This window comes from Myxocyprinus asiaticus, chromosome 5 (assembly GCF_019703515.2).
Source record: "Myxocyprinus asiaticus isolate MX2 ecotype Aquarium Trade chromosome 5, UBuf_Myxa_2, whole genome shotgun sequence".
Classification (NCBI taxonomy): domain Eukaryota; kingdom Metazoa; phylum Chordata; class Actinopteri; order Cypriniformes; family Catostomidae; genus Myxocyprinus; species Myxocyprinus asiaticus.
The window spans coordinates 53,819,801-53,837,300 of NC_059348.1; the positions used below are offsets into that span (position 1 = coordinate 53,819,801).

At 39.1% G+C, this 17,500-nt stretch overlaps 1 protein-coding gene across 4 annotated transcripts in view; it reads right to left on the reverse strand.

Annotated features, from left to right (window-relative positions):
* Nucleotides 1-16,843, reverse strand: part of LOC127441449 (caytaxin-like) — a 30,471-nt gene extending 13,628 nt beyond the window's left edge. For all 4 annotated transcript variants that reach the window (XR_007897310.1, XR_007897308.1, XR_007897309.1 and 1 more), the window contains exons 1-7: nt 16,287-16,843; nt 12,473-12,561; nt 5,814-5,863; nt 5,166-5,393; nt 3,885-4,034; nt 2,283-2,385; nt 1-76 (exon numbers count right to left, since the gene is read on the reverse strand). The exon at nt 1-76 is cut by the window's left edge and continues 56 nt beyond it. Coding sequence is in view for 1 of the 4 variants with exons in the window: in XM_051698897.1 (XP_051554857.1) it covers nt 1-76; nt 2,283-2,385; nt 3,885-4,034; nt 5,166-5,393; nt 5,814-5,863; nt 12,473-12,549 (684 nt within the window). In the remaining 3 variants the exon portion in view is untranslated. The remainder of the gene's footprint in view (nt 77-2,282; nt 2,386-3,884; nt 4,035-5,165; nt 5,394-5,813; nt 5,864-12,472; nt 12,562-16,286) is intronic.
* Between the last annotated feature and the right edge of the window lie 657 nt (nt 16,844-17,500).

Below are 17,500 nucleotides of genomic sequence, written 5' to 3' on the forward strand. Positions count from 1 at the left end.
GCGTGGCGTAGCTCCATTCATGTAGATGATCATGTAGTCTTCTGCAACCAACAACTCTAAACTGCTGATCACGTACCTGCAGAAATAAAACAATACAGTGGAGACAAATGTAACATTATTGTACATCCACAACATTAAAACCACCTGCCTAATATCGTGTAGGTCCCCTTCATGCTGCCAAAACAGCTCTGACCTGTCGAGGCATGGACTCTACAAGACCTCTGAAGGTGTCCTGTGGTGTCTGGCACCAAGACGTTAGCAGCAGATCCTTTAAGTCCTGTAAGATGCGAGGTGGGGCCTCCATGGATCGGACTTGTTGGTCCAGCACATCCCATAGATGCTCAATCGGATTGAGATCTGGGGAATTTGTAGGCCAAGTCAACACCTTGAACTCTTTGTCATTTTCCTCAAACCATTCCTGAACCATTTTTGCAGTGTGGCAGGGCGCATTATCCTGCTGAAAGAGGTCACTGCCATCAGGGAATACCGTTGCCATGAAGGGGTGTACGTGGTCTGCAACAATCTTTAGATAGGTGGTACGTGTCAAAGTAGCATCCACATGAATGCCAGGACCCAAGGTTTCCCAGCAGAACATTGCCCAGAGCGTCACACTGCCTCCGCCAGCCTGCCTTCTTCCCATAGTGCATCCTGCTGCCATCTCTTCCCCAGGTAAACAACGCACACGCACCCGGCCGTCCACATGCTCTAAAAGAAAATGTGATTCATCAGACCAGGCCACCTTCTTCCATTGCTCCATGGTCCAGTTCTGACGCTCACGTGCCCATTGTAGGTGCTTTCGGCGGTGGACAGGGGTCAGCATGAGTGTTCTGACAGATGCACTGTGTGTTCTGACAGTAGCTGTTCTGTGGGATCGAACCAGACGGGCTAGCCTTCGCTCCCCATGCGCATCAATGAGCCTTGGCGCCCATAACCCTGTCGCTGGTTCACCAGTTGTCCTTACTTGGACCACTTTTGGTAGGTACTAACCACTGCATACCAGGAACACCCCACAAGACCTGCCATTTTGGAGATGCTCTGACCCAGTCGTCTAGCCATCACAGTTTGGCTCTTGTCAAAGTTGCTCAGATCCTTACACTTGCTGCCTAATACACTGTATGGCCAAAATTTTGTGGACACCATATGTGCTTGATGAACATTTGATTTCAAAACCTTAGGCATCAATTTCCCCCTTTGCTGTAATAACAGCTTCCACTCTTTTGGGAAGGCTTTCCACTATACTGTATGTAGTAACATGACTGCAGGGATTTGCTCTCATTCAGACACAAGGCTATCAGTGAGGTCAAGAACTGATGTTGGTCGATGGGGCCTGACTTACAGTTGCTGTTCCAGTTCACCCCAAAAGTGATCAGTGGGGTTCAGGTCTGGACTTTGTGCAGGCCAGTCAATTTCTTCCACGCCAGACACAGTAAACCATTTCTTTATGGACCACACTTTGTTCACAGGGGCATTGTCATGCTGGAACAGAAAAGGGCTATCACCAAATAGTTGCCACAGATTTGGAAGCACACAAAGCCCAAGCCATTACATAAAGAAACATTAAAATTTAATGGAGTAACCAAATTCGTTAATTAGAAGGGGGTGTCCACAAACTTTTGGCCATATAGTGTATATCCCACCCCTTGACAGGTGCCATTGTAACGAGATAATAAATGTTATTCACTTCACCTGTCAGTGGTTTTAATGTTGTGGCTGATCAGTGTATGTTAGCATGCTAAACACATGCAGGTGGGAAGCACTACTGAATGCAACTCGGCCGCTATTTTTAGCACAGCAATTGCTCAATGGATAAAACACTATAAAAAATAAATAAATACACAAAATGTGTTTGTCCTAATCCTACGCTCAAGCTCCACTCTTCACTCTGATGGTATCCCCCATATCAACATTACAACATAACAAGATTAAACACTAACAAGTGTCCCCCTTATATTAATCTTGCACAAAGACGCATAAAATAACACATCATTTCAACATTTACTCTTCCTGATGAGTCCCATAGCAAAACATGCTGGAACTGCCCAGTTTCAGTTAACCGAACAAAAATGTTCATGTTGTCCTAACCCACATGGATTAAGTACAGCTGACAAGACACTTTTTTTAGTTGAATCAACTCATTTAATTTATGTTTCCTTGGTTACATGATTTTTTTGAGTAATATGAACATTGGAGGATTGAGTAAAACTGATGAAGGTGAAAGTAAATTTTTTTGTATTTTGTATCTGAATGTGTGAGGAGTGTGTTTGTGTTGTGTTTAGTCTTACAGGAAGAGGTTTTCCATGATATAATTGTAGTTCGTACAGCCGCTGTCTGGGAGGTAGCAGGCAGCAAACACGATGATTGCATTTAGTCCCTCACCGTAGTAACCTACAGAAGAGTAACAGTGACATATAAGTGTTTGTTAAGTATTGAATGTCAAGTTTGTTAACATGTTCAATAATCTCACTGTTTGAGTAAAATGTAAGCCTGTCAATTTATTGTACATGGAAATAAAACAAACAATATACTGATTACCAAAGCCCTTTTTGAATTGTCTAATGCTGTACTCTCCTGCCACAATTATATCTTTGAATTATCTGAATTATTTGAGATTTTAGATTATTATATTTTGAATTATCTTAATTTAGGGGTCTTTATCAGCAAATATTGATACAAGCGATTCATTGTGATTAATTCAAATAAATAGGGTTAGGGTTATAGGTCTCATGTAATTGATTTGATTAAACATTTTAATCAATTGATAGCTCTAGTAAAATGTTAATTAATTTTCAAAAGATAGTATCCTACATTCTTTTTTATCATTTAATTTTTTTCCTTTATGTCCCCTTATTATATTAGTCAAGGTTTGTTCCACCAAAAACAGTTGTAATTTTAGTTTTTCATGATAATTTTCCACCCTTCGCTGACCCCTACAACTAAAGGAATATTTTGGGTGCCTGGAAGTTAAGCTCAATCGACAGCATTTGTGGCATAATGACTTCCCCATTGACTTCCATTGTAAGTGACTCACTGTAACAGATATTTGCTCTTTTTTCCTATTCTTTTTTTCTCCCCTTTTCTCCCCAATCTGGAATGCCCAATTCCCAATGCGCTCTAAGTCCGCGTGGTGGTGGCGTAGTGACTCGCTTCAATCCGGGTGGTGGAGGACGAATCTCAGTTGCCTCCGTGTCTGAGACAGTCAATCCACGCATCTTATCACATGGCTTGTTGAGCGCGTTACCACGGAGACCTAGCGCGTGTGGAGGCTTCACGCTATTCTCCGCGGCATCCACGCACAACTCACTATGCGCCCCACTGAGAGCGAGAACCACATTACTTCGACCACAAGGAGGTTACCCCATGTGACTCTACCTTCCCTAGCAACTGGGCCAATTGGTTGCTTAGGAAGCCTGACTGTAGTCACTCAGCACGCCCTGGATTCGAACTCATGACTCCAGGTGTGGTAGTCAGCGTCTTTACTTACTGAGCTACCCAGGCCCCCATGCTTTGACCCCTTTAAACAGTTCAACCATTTTTAGCCCATTGCAATTCATTTGGTTCAACCGCAACACAGAAGGTGGTTTCTATGCGTTACTATTGGCCAAAATCAAAAGAGCCAACACATAGGTCTCTATATCTAATTTTCTGGTCTCTAGATATCACTTTATTCCTGTTTAAATGGCTTAGGACAGTAAGCGCACACCTCTCCTCAACAAGCCACATGATTTAAGGTATAGAATCATTCATGTCTGTAGCACAAACGGGTTGAGTTACAAGCCAAAGTTTGATCAAATATCTAAATTTGCCTTAGGAAATTATCTCTGATAATCATCAACATTCAGGTGAATGAAAACAACGAGACTGGAGTGAAGTCCATAAGAACTGACCTCCATGCGTGATGACGCGCAGGTACGGTCTGATCACCTGCATATCTATTCTGTGCTCCTGATCGCCAATGATCACCGTCCTCCACAGACGACCCGTCCGGCCGCCCTCATCGCCCCCTGGACCTTTCGCACTGGCCACTGGAGTGTCATCTGTAGGGGAACACAAGAGCTGTTGCAAATGTGTTATCCAGAAGAAACAGTTGTTGCACAGAGGTTGCTCTTTCATAACTTTATGAATTTAGCAATTATGCTTCATAATTGAGATCTTCAGTTTTTGATTGAAACATTAAATTCTAAGAATTCCATGAAGTCAACTTCCATTTGCTCTCCATTTAATTTCTTTGCTGTCTAGTGGTAACGATCGAGATATTAAAGGGACAGTTCACCCAAAAATGAAAATTCTCTCATCATTTACTCACTCTCATGTCATCCCAGGTGTGTGACTTTCTTTCTTCAGCAGAACACAAATGAAGATTTTTAGAAGAATATTTCAGCTCTGTAGGTCCATACAATGCAAGTGAATGGTGACCAGAAGTTTGAATCTCCAAAATTCACATGAAGGCAGCATAAAAGTAATCCATATGACTTCAGTGGTTTAATCTATATCTTCAGAAGTGATATGATAGGTGTGGGTGAGTAACAGAATAATCCGTTTCAAATAAAGTCCCTTTTTTACTATAAATCTCCACTTTCACTTCCACATTCTTCCTCCTTTGTTTTTAGCTATTGCTTTCTTTGTGCATAACACCACCTACTGGTCATGACTGGTCAAAGGTGGAGATTTATTGTAAAAAAGGACTTAAATGTTGATCTTTCTCACCCACACCTATCATATCACTAGAGTCATAAGGATTACTTTTATGCTGCCTTTATGTGCTTTTTGGAGCTTCAACGTTTTGGTCACCATTCACTTGCATTGTATAGACCTACAGAGCTGAGATATTCTTCTAAAAATCTTCATTTGTGTTCTGCTGAAGAAAGAAAGTCATAGACATCTGGGATGGCATGAGGAGGAGTAAATTATGAGTGAGAATGTTCATTTAGGGTGAACTATCCCTTTAAAGAGATCTCACTTTCTTATGGGTAGTTACATGAGAAGGGTTAGTTATTTTCAGGTGTGGCCATGTGATTAACATGTCAGCTTACAAACTACACCATACGTGATCAGTGTGCACACTGCAAACATTGTTGCTGGTTTGCGTAACACATTTATTTTAGGGTGAACATATTACGCATCCTGTTTCGTAAATGAAACCACCAAACCTTTTACACCTGACTGACCTTCCCATTCCAGTTCTGTGCCATTGGTGATGGACCTGAGAGAATCATCATCGGGGGTGTCAATGTCATCCACATTTATGTCCAGGTCGTCAGGTGTTTCCAGGAAGTCATCAGAAAGGACAGAACCTTCGCTTTTATCGAGCGACAGGTTGATCTCCAGGGCGACAAGCGTGCGGCGCTTGCGGTGGACGGATTCCATGTGATCGTCCATCAGAGTGCCGTGATGAGCTGGACAACACAGAAAACACATTTACAAACAGCAAATCTATATAGTAAAACAATTATTAAAACACAGAACTATTCATAAAACAGCGAAAATGGAAAAGTAATATACTAAAATAATCAAGCATTGTTTTGGCCTACAGAAATTGTATTTAATCAATCGTATCAATCAGTTGTAAATTGCCCCAAACTGAAACATAACCGTATCCTGAGATTACATAGTTTAATTATGTCTCTCCTACTTCTGCCAAGTAACCTAAAATTAATTTTAAGAGCCAGATCAAGTATGTTTTCACTTTCTACTGTGTAATCTGCCCTAAAAAAAAGAATCTGTGGGTCAGCTATCTCATTTAAAGCATTTTACGTGCAGTGCTTTTATAAACATTTTATTGTTGGCATACACTGAGATTAATTTATAGTACTTACAAGTTGTATTGTCAGTGAGTCCATCTAAATCACCGCCTTCTGGAAGAGGCCTGTAAATAAACGAAATAATATTTATTATACAGTTGACCAACTACACTTACTTACACTTAGAGTTTTAGACACTGCTGAGAAAACACACCAAATTGTAGTTGCAATAAGTGGAATTTTTTATTGTTTTTCTTTTTTGATGTAACATATCTAATGTTGCATATAAGCATGATCGGGCCAAAAAACTTAGTGTTGATACTATAAAGGAATTAAAAGTTACAGCATTTGGAACACAGGTGTCCAAAAACCTCTCCAAGCAACTATTCAGGTGTTTTATTAAACATTAAAATAAAATAAATAATAACTATGAATGCAAACATCTATCTATCTATCTATCTATCTATCATATATATATATATATATATATATATATATATATATATATATATATATATATATATATATATATAAATACATCAGATATGTCCAAAATGATGAAAAACATTCACATTATGCGTTGAGCGCCCTCTTGTGCGCAGTCTGTGTATGTGCGCTCTGCCTCTGGCCTGTTCCAAATATGCAGTGTTGGGGAGTAACTAACGACGCTACTAACTTAACTACATTTTTCAGTAGCTTGACAGTAGCTCAGCTGCTTTTGAAACAGTGTAGCTTTTCCAGTAACAAACTACTTTTTCCAGCTAGTAGCGGTATAGCGTGACCAAACGCTACATCATGTTTTGGTCCGATTATAACTAATAGACTTCTTTATTGGGTATCAAGCAGCATCTTTCTTTTTCTTTTGTAAGGGCAGATCACAAACTAAAATAGTGCATTACCGCCATCTACAGGAGGCTTATTACAACTCGAGATAAGAAGAGATTCGCTGTGTCTGAAACGCCCCCTATCCACTATATAGTGCACTATTTCGGGTGTCCAGCATTTTGTAGGAGTGCCTGAATTCGTGAGCCACTCCTTCCCTACTTTTCTTCACTCATTCTTGCCCACAGTGCACTCTAATTACATTAGATGTACACTCGATGACAGTTAATTACCCATAATCCACCACAGGGAAGATGTATGAGCTGGGAGAGGGAGCACCAACTTACTGCTTCCTTCACTCCTGCAATGTTTTATTTCATGCTGAATGTATTAAATTACTTCTTGACAAATTTGAACTTGCGACTCCAGGTGTGGTAGTCAGCGGCTTTACTCGCTGAGCCACCCAGGCCCCTAAGATTTATTGTATTAATATATTATCTAATAAGAATAACAAGTAACGCCCAAGTATTTAAAAAGTTCATATGTGACGTTGTTTCAGCGACAGCTCCAGAACGCCGACGCTCGGTGTATACGTCAACGTTCAAATTCACTAGCTGTGTCCCAAATGACATACTATACACTGTGCACTTACAAAATGTACTTTGCACTCAGCCATGTAGTGTATGATTTTTCAAAGTGTTGTATCGTCCAAAATGGAAACGTAAAAAAATGTTACTACACGGAAGCATTCGCCGTTTAACAGCTGACGGAAGTGACGTTTCAAACTCAAGTGTTGTGTTGCCACTAGCTTTAGCGCACTATCCACCCTCAGTTCAACACTTATATCTCAATAATATACATATTTACAAAGCATGGTATGATGGTAAAGCGTTTAACTCACTTTTGTAAGGGGCTGTCTTCACAGAAGTTTTGCTAGTTGTCATATTCTCCATTATTTACAATTGTTTAGCCAGATCACCATCACTTCCGGTAACTCCGCCCCTTCTGCTATGTACGACAAGCCGTGTGTGCTGAGTGCACGAAGTGTCCAACATTCCACACTCCGTTTTGAGGGTTGAAAAAGCGCATAATCCGAGTACTCGTAGCACACTTCTTTTTGTTGCATTTTCAGTGTAAACATACTACTTGTGTAACCGGACCTGCTCAACCCGCTCCGAGCAGGATTCGAACCGGTGTCTTCAGCATGGCAGGCGGGCGCACTAACGAGGAGGCTAAAGGCTACAGCCTCTAAGGTCAGTCGCTAGTGCACCTCTTGAGGCCAGGGGAGTGAGGTTTACACACTGTACAGCTCCCTACCAGCTGGCTCCATTACCCCCCTAAATCTCACTCCCATCTGGGTCACAGCACCACTGTAGCCGGTCCTGCTCGACCCACTCCGAGTGGGATTTGAACCGGTGTATCCAGCATGGGAGGTGGGCACGCTAACAAGGTGGCTAAATGCTACTGCCTTTAACGTAAGTCGCTAGTGTGCCTCTTGAGGCCAGGGGAGTGAGGTTTTCACACTGTACAGCCACCTACCAGCTGGCTCTGTTACACTCACCCCCCCTAAACCTCACTCCCATCCGGGTCACGGCACCACTGTAGCTGGTCCTGCTTGACCTGCTCTGAGCGGGATTCGAACCATCGTCTCCAGCATGGGAGGTGGGCATGCTAAGGAGGCAGCTAAATACTACAGCCTCTAACATCAGTCACTAGTGCTCCTCTTGAGACCAGGGGAGTGAGGTTTACACACTGTATAGCTACCTACCAGCTGGCTCTGTTACACTTGCACTATACTTCACACTTAAAAATGACGTAAAATAGCGCAGAAGTGTGCAGTTTGGGACGCACCGACTTACTCATTTTGTTCACTCACTGCTGAGATATAGTTCACTCACTGCCATACACTATATAGCAAATAGTGAATAGGTAAACGATTTCAGACCCAGCCTTTAAAATCTGATGGCGAACGAAAAGACACAAATTTGCCCGTTTTCTCATTGGAAATCGGTACATTTCAAAATATCACTGTCCTGGTTACAAAAGCAAAGTTTGTGGGGAATAATAGCCATTTTCAATACTTTTGAGGCATAAGCAATTAGCAAATAACACTTACTACCCAGAAAAAAACAAAACAAAAAAAACAAAAAACACTGTTACACAGTGTTATCTTTGCATCGTTAGTAGCAGCGAGATAAATAATTACTATCATGCATAACTTTTTAATTTCTCAATTTCTTAGCATTTAATTAAGTATTATTTTCATTTAAAATAAATAAAATTATTGGTAAAATAATAATGTATTATGGCATGTATTTTATGTGACAATCTTTTAGAGGGTGACCATATAATACCATAAAATGTCCTCTTTTTTTTTTGGACCTGAACAAAGCGTCCGGCTGGGATTTCAAAATTGCCTCTAAATGCCCGGGAGATTTTTGTAGAGCAACCTCTGTATGTGACCTGTAAAGCTGAAACTTGCGTGTCATTGACAAAAAAGTGAGAAAATTCAATGAACATGAACACAGGTGAGGGGAGAAACAAGCCCTGAGTCTCTATTCACATACAGTATTGTCCATACTCAATATTATGTGGCAAGCACAAAACGTCAGCCTAAGGAAAGTCATAAAAATGCTTGTTTGATTCAAAATCATCTGCTTTCAGTTGCGATGTGCCACTTTCTATATCACGCTTATTTTTCATAAAGTAATAAACCAAATGTGAAACCATTGCCTTCTAAACAATGTGTTTCAGCAAAGGTAAAGGCAGAAATGATCACATCCCTCTATGGAATTAAGTGTTTGTGGGTTTCTGAGTGTTTGTGTATTGCGGAATGGAAATGGTGGGAGTCCCAGCGTGTAATTACCCAGCAGTCTGTGCAATGTCAGGGTACATGCTGTTTATTAAGACAGAAGGAATAATTAAAGTTGCATACTAAGCGTTTAGTTTACAGTTCACAGTTTAGCCATGAGATGTTGTCTGTAGCAGGTACTATAATTGAGTCATTTTTCTGTTTCTTGTGTTAAAGGGATAGTTCACCCAACAATGAAAATTCTGTCATTATTTACTCACCCTCATGTCGCTCCAAACCTGTATGGCTTTCTTTATTCTGCGTAACACAAAAGAAGATATTTTGAAAAATGTCTCTTTTGTCTTTTCTATGTTGTTTTGGACACCAGAAAAACAGTTCAAACTTTCGTCTTTGGGTGAACTATCCCTTTAAAAGTTATCTCTTGATCCCCACATGACATCACAACTACCTGTGGTGTGACATGCTTTATACTTCATATCAAACTATATAAAAAAAAAGAATCATGTTTTGATTCATTCCACTGACTCAAGCTTTTTGAATCAGTGAATCAGTTTCCCAAAGAGATTTTTTCAGATTCGATCACTGTTTTGTTCAGTTACTTTATGCCGGCATGTGGCGAGTAGCGACAGATTAGTGTATTTTATGTGTTATGAGTAAGTCACAGAATTATTGATTAATCTGATTTGTTAAAAAAAAACAGAGCCGATCATGTCGAAACAATGGGAGTGAACGAGAGCGAACCGTTTTCAGAAAAGATTTGTTCTAAAACACTGAAAAGCAGCAGAAAAGTTTCTTCTCCTAATTTAAAACACACTACCAGATAAAAACAGTGCATTCTTTAAATGCAAGGGGCGATTTTGATTATGGGACAGCCATAAAGCAGCCTTCATGACTTGCGTCAGCATATCTGAATACGCAGAGCAAGGAGTTCAAACGTCAGCAAATGATTACCGGACAGCATCTAAAAATGCCAAGTCTGACTTCACACCAAAATGATTTTCACATGCTTTTTAGCCTCAATAATGCTGTCTTTTAGAGTACAAAGCAACAAGAATGGGGTCATTCTAAAAAAAATGCTGACTTTCCGACATACAAAATATTGACATTTTCAGCTGAGTTCAGTTTTCGGCCATAAAAGCTGAGGTAAAAAAGTTTTAGCATTTTAACATTTGTTTTACCCTTAAAGGACAACTTGACAGTTCTTTATTTTATTCTTTAATATTGTTTTTACGAATAAGGCAAGGGTTGTAACACCAGTGACAATAACACCAGTGACAAATTCTCTTACAAGATGAATTTTCCAAGATCACAAAACATACACTGATCAGACTAAAATTAATAAATCACACCAATAAATTATTTTTTTTCCCCAATAAAAATCTTTCTCATGAATATTAAACAATGTAACACCAATGAAATATTTAAATGAACCATATGTAAATAAATAACTTTTTCAGCATGGTTGAAAAATCACTATATGCACTTTTGAGCAGCCTCTTCTTCCTCTGAAACTTGGAAGTACACATTGATAACACCAATGACATGAAATCAAGGGTCACATATTCTTTTTAAATTATTTACATTATTAATTACTTTTTTTTTGTCATTTTGTGCACACTTGTTAGGCTTTGCACTAATGCTTGATCTGAAAAAAAAATAAATAAAAAAAATAAATAAAATAAAATAAAATAAAATAAGCACATAAATGGCATAGAAGTGGTGTACCAGATGAATATTTTTGAAAAATTCAAATATATATATATATATATATATGTAAAACAATATAGAGTCAAACTATTTCATATTATTTAATAAAAGATTAGGTTATAGAATGATGGCTTTTAAATGGGTCTTAAAGTGAAGATTTAGAGTAAAAAAAAAATTACTTAAAAATGTTTCTATTTCTCACCCACACATATTACATAGTTTCTGAAGACATTAACCACTGGAGTCTTATGGATTACTTCTACGTTTCTTTTATGTGCTTTTTGGAGCTACAAAGGTCTGGTCACCATTCACTTGCATTGTATAGACCTCCAGAGCTGAAATATTCTTCTAAAAATCTTCATTTGTGTTCTGCAGATGAAAGAAAGTCACACACATCTGAGATGGCATGAGGGTGAGTAAATGATGATTGAATTTTAATTTTTGGGTGAACTGTCCCTTTAAGCTGAGATAGGAGAAAGTAATTTAACACAGACAAAGTGACATACTTCAGCTTTAATGTAAACAAGTCCTCTTATTACTTTCTGCAATGAATGTGTCAAAATAACTTCCAGGACTTTTAACTCTTCTAAGTCCATATATACAGTATGTTTTCAATGTTTACCATGCACACCTGACACCTCTCGCTTGCTTGCCTGGCAAAAGCCCCTTTAATTAGGCCAATGCACTGACTACAGAACTAGGGAGCTGATTGAGACACACCCAACGTGTACACTGCATACTTAGCATTGCACACCCGTAATGAATTAATCATCACGGTCTGTCTGTTACTACCCTCATTGTCATGGCAATGGCAACACTGATGACCTCATATTTGCCCATGAATGGTAATGCATGGTGATATAAGCAGGTGGGCTGCTGATCTGTGATCTTTATGTATTGATTTATGTTCGCAGTTCACAAGTCACAACCTGTGGTTAGAACACACCTGAGCACAGACTGATCACACCGTAGTTCATCTGTATTATATCTGTGCTTGATGTACAGCAAAATTAACATGACTGTAGCTTTACATGTGATTCAGCTCTGTGGTCTAATCTGATATTATTATTCAGAAATAAAATTAGTTAAAATAAGTCACTCTGTCATGACAACAAGACTGAATATTATAACATATACAGTATCCAATGCCGTGTTCCCTGGTTGTACCTTGCACATTTTGGCAAATGTAGTAGCTCATCCGGGTATTCCATGCAAAACAATTGCATACTGTGCACAATGTAGGGTACACATTGCATACTGCAGAAATAACATGAGTAGTATCGTAGCATGTCATTCCAGACATAGCCACTGTCAATCAATGCTCACTTTTTGTTTTACTCTAGTCTAGACCAATTGAAACGATGTCTGTCAGATAGCGGGCGGAAAGTCTTACCGTGGGAAATCGTCGTCCTGCCATTCGTCTTTTACCTCCATGTTCTCCATGTGTAAAGTGGCTTCAGTGGTTCCCATACTGTGTTCACACTGATCAACAAAATCAGTTACACAAGATAAACACATCTGCAAGTTGCTATGAGAACAAATTATATAATAGATTATATACAAAACAGACCAAGAATCACAGACAAATTGACCTCCAGGAAAGAAAAATCACAGAGACCTCTTTAACATCTCAGTTGTTTCTCCTGAACAGCAATGAGTTTAAATGAAGATCAAATGAAGACTTTTGCTGAAGTCTCCAGCTTCTCAGATGTTTCTCCTGAGAAAAAGATCTCAGTAATCTCAAGGGTTTTCAAACCTGTTGATGCCCCCAAACATGATGATTCCCTCACGAGGGTTCCTCTTTCTAAAATATCTAGGCAGCTTTATATTTTCATGTATAAAGTCCCAATTAAACTGTGTGAGAAAACTATTAGCGTAATATTATAAAGACAACATGTTTTCAAAATTAAAGAATTGGCTTTTAATTTGTCATTGGGTAACACTTAACAATATGGCCATATTTGGCACCATCAGGGGCGGGGCCAGAAGGATGGCACGGGGTGGCAGCTGCCATCCTAAAAATGAGCTTTGCCACCCCATTTGCCACCCCAACTCATGTCCTGGAGACAGTGCGCAACGGCTTAACCCGTCTGTGTTGCACATGGTCCATAACAGCGTTCCGCCCGTGTCTGGGAGGACACAGCGTCTGTCCTAAGGCAGACATATAGTTATCATTTGGCTGCGTACTCACAGAAAGACGCAGACACACCAACGCAGAACTATAAATGCCAACCGACACGTTAGCCACTATGCGGAGCCTACGCCGTAGGTTTGATGCAGAAGTATAAATCAACCTTTAGGGATCTTGAGGGATTGTGTTGGCATAATAGGTCGGAGAGATAGAAGGGGTGCTAAATTATTTAAAGATTTGTAGACAAATAATGATAATTTAAAATCAACTCTGAATCGAACCGGCAGCCAGTGAAGTGAAGCTAGAACTAGAGTAATGTGTTCGTATTTGTGTACGCCCTTCAAAAGACGGACTGCAGCATTTTGGACCATTTGTAAAGGCCAAAGTATACTTCGGGTGTGCGCATTGCAGATCGCTCCACGCACAGTATGTGTGATGCAAGTTGTGTCATCAGCACAGCCATGCGTCTCGACTGTGCGCTGCCTAGGATTTCTTGACTCGCGCATGTCGTCCTCAGCTATGCACATCATCTGCGCAAGTGCTGGCCATTGACTGTACTAAAAGAGTGTCACAAAGCAGTTGTAGTGCGCATGCGTCGAACGCGTTCCTATTCACTCACAGTCAGAAAAGTATACTCAGAAAGGCAATTCGGTCAACCAGGCGAGGCGATCCGGAACACGCAAAAACTAAGTATACCTGGGCCTTAAGCGAGTTAGAGATGATTGGTTTACAGTAGTTACAGTAATCCAGGCGAGACTAGATAATGCATGAATCACTCTTTCAAAGTCTCTCATGGACAGCAAAGGCTTTACTTTAGCTAAAAGTCGCAGTGATAGAAGCTTGATCTTACAACAGCATTTATTTGTTTATCGAATTTTAGGCTGCTATCAAATAGAAAGCCTAAGTTCTTCACACACTGCGTGGTATAGGAGGCGAGATCTCCTACAGTAGTTTCAAACTGCAAATGGGATTGCTGTCATGAGGTCCAAATATAATAATGTTTGTTTTGCTCTCGTTCAGGTTTTAAAAATTGAACGACAGCCACGATTTGATGTCCTTAAGACAAGCCAACAGTGGCTCTAGGACGGTTTTGCTGTTGTGCTTCAATGGAAGATAGATTTGGGTGTCATCAGCATAGTGAAAGGACACACCGTGTTTTTTAAAAATTGAGAAGACAGGGCGCATAGGGCCTATATATGGAAAATAAAACGGGGCCAGAATTGAGCCTTGAGGCACACCACAAGAGAGATGAGCTGCAGAGGACGAAGACTGACCGGGACTAACTGAAAACCTTCTGTTGGATAAATAGGATCGAAACCACAGTGCTCCAGATGGGAGATAAGAAATACTCTGCTCTAGAGTTTTAATTAGTCTAGATTTGTAATTTCTGTGCTACTAGTGGCACCAAACAGAATTGCAAAAACTAAAATATGAGTTGTGCTTGTCCATGCCAATCTTGTTGCCTCAGTGCTAGGGCATTCTGAGTGGTTGCCACGGCATTGCTATACGGTTGCTAAGATGTTCTGAGTGGTTTTTAGCAAGTTTCTATGTGGTTGCTAGAGTGTTCTGGGTTTGTTCAAATCCCAAACCTTAAATATAGCAATAAGGTGCAACAGTCTAGTTCACAAGGTAAAAATCACATTCATTGTCCATAAGGGAATTACTTGTAAACAATAACTTGTAAACCTTTAAAGTAGAAACAGAGTGATATATCGGTTTTACCGATTAATCAGTGCCGATAGTTGCCAATAACCGATAGTTCCAAAAAAGCAACTATCGGCACAGATTAATCAGTAAAACCGATAACTTTAAAGGTTTTGCATTGATTTTTGCAAATAACTGATAGTTCCTGATAAGTTTGTTTTTTTCCTCCTCAATAAACCTCATCTAGTGATATATATATATATATATATATATATATATATATATATATATATATACACACAAAACTCTTCATCTGGTTTATACATAGGCTATAAAAAGCTTAATTTGGTACATACTTACATACAGTATATAGAGCACTGTGACAGAGCCAAGTCTCTGTCATTTTAAATTAAGAGTCTCCGGTGTCTTTTGGGCTTGTTTATAGTTAAAAGTCCCTCGTTATACACCAGATCTTAATTTATCTGGTTATTAATGGGATTTTGGTTACACAATAAACTCCTTTAGGGATGTTATTAATTTTGGAGCCACAATGTCTATGCCCTCCATTGTAAGGGAAGACTAAGAATTTTCTTTATCATTCTATATATCGCTTTTACAAAACTATCGGCCGATTAATCAGTTATCGGCCTTTTCCACCACCTTTTTTATTGGCATCGGCAAAATCCTCTATCGGCCAACTTTTACTTTATAGACAGACCTACCGTGAGCTCCCAGGTTGTTAATTGATGGTATATGCTTCTGTTGAAGCCATCAGTCCACGTTATTTCAACTTCAAAAAAATCAAGTTTAATATACAGTATATACTGTACATATACTGTATATATATATATATATATATATATATATATATATATATATATATATATATATATATATATATATATATATATATATATATATAGTATACAATATGAATATTTTTTCATACTCACAATCAAGAACTTTAAATATAGTTTTATATATTTCCATAGTGTTTAATTTGATTACGTCATTTAAAATGCTTTATGTGATTGTAGTTTGTTGCCTCATTAAAGACTTTAAGCAGACAGTATTGTCTTTTTATCCGATTTTCAAATAGTTTTTTGCTTTAAATCAAAGTTTGTAACATTGTGATTCACCTCAGAGCTGGTTGGTTTGGTTCATGACATACAACTCTTTTATGAAGTATTTTATTATATTAAAATAAAATAAATGGGGAAAATATTTAGAAAACGTGAGAGGGAACTGTTGCGCTTTATTGTAATAGTGTTATTACTGAACAGGTTTTACAAACACTCCCCATGCTACCTGTGTGCTTACGACAAACCTTTTTGATTTTTTGAAATCATTACTTTAAAAAGGTAAAAATTTGATGGTAACAGGGTTGACGCATATGAGGGACACTAAACTGATCAGCTAGTTGAATACTTACCACAGAAGAGTTTTCTCTCCGCTGGCTTTGATATGTCTTTGATATGTTTCCACTTTCCACCCCGTTGATTTTTATATCCTACTCCTTAAATCCATAGTGTTTAGATTAAATGAGGAAGTACAACCCTATTGTTCCACATCACTGTCTGTCTGTTCTCTCTATACTTCTGTCAATGCCAAGATAGGAGCAGCTGGTGTCGAATAGAAGCCAGTAATGTTTGTCCCTCTAATAATGGTTGTGGCAGACAAAAAGAGGGCACCTGGCAGTGCCACACTGGGGTGGGTGGATGATTTCAGGACAGTCCCAAAGAAAACGTCTCAGTCTCTACACAATCCCATTCTTTTCTGTTAACATAAAGGTTCCATTTGCTCATCAAATGTGCAACTATCAAGTGCCATTCTAAACCACCACATAATCCCAGTCCGGTGACGACAGACCCATGGCATTTCTGATGAGATGATTGCGATTCACCTGGAGTCTCCTCCCCTTCTTTTTGTTTCTTTTTTATATATCTTCCCCTCTAAATGTGTTTATTTAGCTGATTTACAAAAGGCAAATGTCTCCCAATCCCTGTGTTTTTGCGCTGGAACAAACTGCTAAAGATGGATGTACCTTTCACTGTTCCCTAGCAACAACATCCTTGTATCCGCAACGCTGGACCGCACAGTCCCTCCTCTTTAAATTCCTGCCTCCTCTAATTCCCATTATTCTCTCTCTCTCTCTCTCTCTCTCTCACACACACACACACACACACACACACACACACACACACACACACAACTGTCCTGTGCTTTGGGCTGTGTCTGTAAGCAGAGGCTCATCCCTCTGCCTATTGGAGCACTGTGATTGGTGGACACATATTTCCTGCTGCTCTTTGATAGGCTCAGGTTCTATTTGATGACATCATCTGTTTAGTGCTCTGCAGGCTTGTATATCAAGGCGTCCATGCTTTGTGCAGTGCATGTACATGCTCGGTGCATGTAATATGACATTTGCATTCTATTTGGGCCAGAAAACTGGTCATGTAATGTTTTCTTTACATAATGTTTTTGACATTTATTTAGATAAGGCAAAAAAATAAATAAATAAATAACTAATAATAATAATAATCAAAAACTGCATTTAAAATTAGATCTTTATAAACTGTACAAATTGTTTAAAATACAAGTCCTTAAAATTTGCAAAAATACACCTGGTGAGAGGTGTCTGTGCAA